Source organism: Pteropus medius, unplaced genomic scaffold, assembly GCF_902729225.1.
Source record: "Pteropus medius unplaced genomic scaffold, Ma_sr-lr_union100, whole genome shotgun sequence".
NCBI classification, from domain to species: Eukaryota; Metazoa; Chordata; class Mammalia; order Chiroptera; family Pteropodidae; genus Pteropus; species Pteropus medius.
This window is the reverse complement of record NW_024341755.1, coordinates 466,567-471,679: the sequence shown is the minus strand read 5'-3', so window position 1 is coordinate 471,679 and position 5,113 is coordinate 466,567. Positions and strand designations below refer to the sequence as shown.

At 44.2% G+C, this 5,113-nt stretch overlaps 1 protein-coding gene and 1 pseudogene across 2 annotated transcripts; one reads left to right on the top strand and one right to left on the bottom strand.

Annotated features, from left to right (window-relative positions):
• Positions 1 to 336: 336 nt before the first annotated feature.
• On the bottom strand, positions 337 to 3,168 carry LOC120594259 (transcription elongation factor A protein-like 3). 2 transcript variants are annotated; one of them, XM_039852277.1, is made up of 3 exons: positions 3,083 to 3,168; positions 1,779 to 1,845; positions 337 to 1,118 (listed from the first exon to the last, which is right to left on the bottom strand). In XM_039852277.1, the coding sequence occupies exon 3, from the start codon at positions 1,090 to 1,092 to the stop codon at positions 508 to 510; it is 585 nt and encodes a 194-aa protein (XP_039708211.1). In that variant the 5' UTR covers positions 1,093 to 1,118; positions 1,779 to 1,845; positions 3,083 to 3,168; the 3' UTR covers positions 337 to 507. The 2 variants fall into 2 exon arrangements, with proteins under 2 accessions (XP_039708211.1, XP_039708204.1); XM_039852270.1 differs by having other exon boundaries at positions 337 to 1,114; positions 3,083 to 3,162.
• Positions 3,169 to 3,842: 674 nt separating this feature from the next.
• On the top strand, positions 3,843 to 4,370 carry LOC120594454 (transcription initiation factor IIA subunit 2-like; annotated as a pseudogene).
• Positions 4,371 to 5,113: the final 743 nt, after the last annotated feature.

Below are 5,113 nucleotides of genomic sequence, written 5' to 3'. Positions count from 1 at the left end.
AGTTACTTTGATTGCTTCGTATTTATTTTCCTACTTTTAAAAATCTATTATTTATTTTATGGCAAAAGCAATGCATTTTTTAAGGAAAAGTGTACAAATGAGAGAAAGAATCATTTCCTCCACTGTAACCACACAGAGAAAACCATTATTTCTCTTTTGGTCTACTCAGTTTCATAGTTTTCCCTGTGCATGGATACATTACATAACTTTTTTTTTTTTTCAAAATAAGTTTTATGCTGTATATGTGGTTCTGAAAACTGCTTGTTTTATTATTATTTTACAATGTATAATGAACATTTCTTCCATGCACATGGGTGAAAATACCCTGCTGAAAGACAGAGTGCTGTAGTTGAATCAAAAGGCTGCTGGTGACAAGAGTAACACCTAAAGCAAAGTATCAGCATAAGGTCAAAGCACATAGCCTGGCAAATGCCTACCAGGGAAAGCAGGGTTAACAATATTCTCAGCAGAGAAATATTGTTAAATATTGTTTAAAGGTCAAAGGCATTAAACATAAGGAATGTCTTCTAAGTCCTTCTGTCCCCTACCTCCGCCCTTCACTCCCCTGACACTCCGTTGGCCCTTTGGGGCAAATGGATCCTGTACCTCTCTTTGCATCCAATGAAAACCACCCATTTTCTGTTTTTTCCTTAACTCTTCCTGAGCCCTTGACACATCTCCACACTCTCTCATCATCTCCTCACTGCTCAAATGCCTTTCCTGTAAGTCCTCCTGATAGTCCTTGGGGGAATCATCTGTCTCCCTGTCTGTTTTTCGCTTTGCTTTCCGGGGCACATAATCTTCAGCCTGGTGCTTTTCAGCAGCCCGCGGCTCGCTCTTTGTCTTTGCCTGGGGTTCTGGCTTTCCCCCACCGCGTGCTTTTCCCTCATCTTCAGACTTGCCCTGCTTTTCTTGTGTCCTCTCATCATTTGGCTGTCCCTCGTCCTGGAGCTTTCCTTTGTGTTTTGGTTTCCTCTCCACTCCTGGCTTTTCTTCCTCATCTGACTTTCTTTCATCTTCTGTATCTACTTCATCTTCTGGTTTTTCCTCATTTTCCAGCTTTCCTTCCTTTTCATTGTAGAGTTTTTCCATGTTGAGATGTCCCGTCCTTTGCCTGTCTTAGGAGACAAAAAGGAGAAAAAGGAGACTGAGAACTTAAGTGTTGGAATACAGGTCCTGATAGTACTTGCCTTTATGATCTTTTGTCACTCTATCCTAACTTCCAGGTGCACTCCCACCCATACATTTTTTCATTTCCTTCCCACTTCATCATAAATGTTTGCATGAGCCCACCTTGCAGAAACTTTTACAAGTGTGTCTCCCTACATTTAAGTGAGGTGTACTGAGAAGTGTGTAAGAGAAGATTTGTCCCTGAACTTTACTCTGGCCTTGGCTATGTCCATAACAATTTTAGCTGGGTAGTCCGAACTTACACTGACATACAAGAATCCTGGCTGGTTTCTTTTTTCTTTCTTCCTTGCCCGCAATTATAAGACTTATAAAACTACAGACACAGCAAAACAATGATTAGTTCTCAGATTTCAAGGGGCTTCACAGATGCCACACTTCCAACTCTCACTTCCTTGTTTCCCCTGCCTTATCCTCATCAGCCATAAAGCACCATGTTCCCATAGGGTCCTGACAGAAGCCATGTATTCTGAGACTGCAATAAGAAGGCTAGGAAGAGGGATGGTAGGTAGCGGCCTCCCCAACTTCTGCTCAGGCTTATGTCACTCTTACTCCCAGGGGTTCTGGGACTGTTGCCCTCTCCCACTGACCTCACTGATCCTGCAGATCTTTCCTTTTCTTGTCTGAGTTGGGGCTTATAACCACAGACCTGAAGACCTGTAGAGAGACAAAGAAGACAGATGGTGAATGAGGGCCAAGGACACTGACTCTTTTTGTACTCTAGTTGTCAAAACTTTCCCAAGTCCTGCCACCCCTTGACGTTTTCCTTGCATCTCTGATCTCCCTCTACAGCCCCTCCCTAACAGCTTCTATTTTTCTACCAATGGGCAATGGCAGAGAAAGACTATTTTCAAAGTGTTTCTGTGTTTCTGAATTCTCCTCCTAAATGTTTCTCTCACTTTTTATTGCACTAAAATGAGTGAGGTTCAGGACAGTAATGTTCAGAAGGCAGATCCTGCTGGGCTCAGGTCTCTGCCTTCCAAATTCCCTACCCCAGGGTGCCCAGATAACACAAAGCCTGTCATTTCTCTGAAAAAAGGTAATGATAGAATCAGGGGCAGGGCAGAAATGTCCAGAGCATTCTTGCCACCCCTTCCCTCTTCACATACATGTTTTTCTGCAATGCAAGAGACAAATTATTTCCAAACTCAGTAAAAATTTTGGTCTATGTTTCCTCCTCTCAATCCCCCCTAGTTCAGAAACCATTCCTCCGCAATAGGGAGCTGGTCTCCAGACGACCTCTGTCCCTCACCCCTGCAGCCCACCATTTCTGGTTCCAAAATGTATAGAACAAGGAGAAGAGATACAGAGGGCCTAGTCCTGGCCCATTTGCAGGGTCTGCCCACCCTCATCCCGGGATCTCAGGCTGTGCCGTCCTCCAGCCCCTCTGCAGGGATAAGGCCATTTCCTCACCATCCTCCCCCCTCCACTTCAGCCCTCCAACAGACATAATCCAGTTATCCTGCCTCCTAGGAGATTGGAACTGGTACTCATTCCAATCCTTGGCCCCTCTCCACCTCCTTCCACCAAGCCCTCTATTTCTTGCATCAAACGATGGCCATCGGGGGAGGGACAGAAAGAATTCAGTCCTGGACCCATTCTGGTCTTTGCCCTCTGCCACCCCCATCTCAGGGGCTCACGAGCTGCGGTGGATTTCTAGCATTCCCAGGGAGATGCTTCCTTCTCCTCACATTTCTTTCTGCCATAAGCCTGAACTTATCCAGAGAAATAAGAGATAGTACCCTGACCTCTCCCCCAGCATTCACTCAATTTTCTGCGCCAAAATGAATGGGGATGAGAAGGAGGTGGCATCTGGAAAGAACACCAGATCCTCTGTAGCCTCTGTCCCTTACCACCCCGGCCCCAGGGTTCCCCCGCCCCGCCGTGTACAGACCTGCAGAGCTAGAGGGAAGTTGCCCCTCTGTCCCTGTCTGAAATCTATCTTCCTCCACGGAAATAGGGAGCAGGTACCTGGAGGAGAGGGACTGCTGCACCCGTCGGCTCCTGATCACGTGAGGAAAACGTCACCAGTGGGCTCGGGTCCCTAGTTCTCCTCCCTGCAGGAGAAAGTGCGTCAGGAGCCAGCCCACTGCTTTCCCTTAACTAGCCCCCTTCCGCCTCGGCCCGCTTTGGTCTCCTCCCCTCACTGCTTGAGGCTCTGTCACTCATTTTGGTCTTTGCTAATCCCAGAGGTCAACTGTGGCTCCTTCTCCTTGTGGTAAATGTTCTGTTTTATCAGGGAGGGACTGCATCCTCTCCTAGGGCTACTCGCCATTGGCCTATCTCTGAGGAATTTTTTCTTTTCCTTTTTATCTCAGAGCACCCAGTCCTTGAATCTACTCCACTCAGCCATTGATGCTCATTTCTCCTGTCCTCTGGACCTTTGCATAATCGATACAGAGTGGTTTGTCAGATAAGGAAGCAGGTATTTGAAATAGAGATTTTATTTTCTTCTAAATATTTTTTTCAGTTTTATTTCATTTACTCTCCTCAGCATGGGTTGGTCTTATAAGCAAAAAATTAAATAAAGCTACTCTCATTTGGAGGAAAAACGTGTTTAAGATAGAGGGAAAAAACCAACAAGATTCCAAAATTATGAGACCAAGTTAAGTTCATAATATTGATTTTTGCCACGTAGAAAATTCGAGAGGTCGATGGCCAAGCTCTACGGTTTCCGAGAGCGGCAGAAGAGGTGGGGGAGGGGGAGTAGGTACCTCCTGGCTGGGCTCCTGGCTGTGTTGTTTCTGTCTGCTCTGCAGTGGGAAGCACTTTACTCACAGGATATCAATGCAAAACTGAATAAGAAAAACAATTTTTTTCCGCCTGAGCCATATCAGTCATATAGAAATACCACTTTGGGAAATAGTCTTCAGGATAGCCTTGACGAGCTCGTATAGCCTCAACATATCATCCCCAATTTGCCCTTCAAGTTCTGCTTCAGTTTGATAAGGCTATAAATTCAGCATCGGCTCAGAGGGTCAGTCAACTTCAGGGGCTCTCTAAACACTTACAGATTCTGCGATGATGTGTGAATTTTTGTATTGAATGATGTTGAATGCAGAGAGGTGACAGAACTTATTAAAATAGATAAAGTGAAAATTGTAGCCTGTGATGGTAAAAATACTGGCTCCAATACTACAGAATGAATAGAAAAATGGCTTTGTTATGCCAACCTCTGTTATTATTCATTGTTTTTTAAAAAAGAAACATAGAAGAGACTTTTTGCAGAAATGACTGCATTGTGCTATACTATCAGAGAATTCAATAGAAAGAAGCTTATCTCTCTAGCTCCTTATATTACCTTTATTAAACAGCATGGAGAAACAGAACTTTTTAAAAATAACTAATCAAACATCGATGCCTACCTAATAACATTCTTTAATAAGCTTATTTTAAAACTCAGGGAAAAAAGAAAATTAGATTGGCTACTTACTAAATATATATTTTAATTTTCATAAATAGCTGATTCTCTCACGCTCTGCTAAAAATACATGTGTTGACTCTTCCCAAACAACTGCCAAGTGCTAGGTAGACTTGCTGGAATCTGGTGGCTAACACAACATCAGTCTTGAAAATTTGGCCTATGGCTCTTTCCATTCAGAGGTTTAGCTGTAAGCAAAAGCAGCTGAAGATCTGAGGGATGCAGATATGCTCTGATCTTTCCTACCTTGTCAAGAGGGAAGGAATATACTGTTTCCTGACCCTTTCTCACATTCCAGAGCCTCTCATCCTTTGCATTTAGGCATCTGACTATTGGTCATTCCAAAAATATATAGAGAGGAGTGACCAAGGTGGTGACCTGAGTAAGTGCCTTTGGGTTCCTCTCTCTCTCCCCTAAATGCCCACAGAGGTAACTCAACCCCAGCAGAGATGGAATGCTGTTCTAAGACCAGGAAACCAGAACAAACCCCTTCTAGATCCCTGT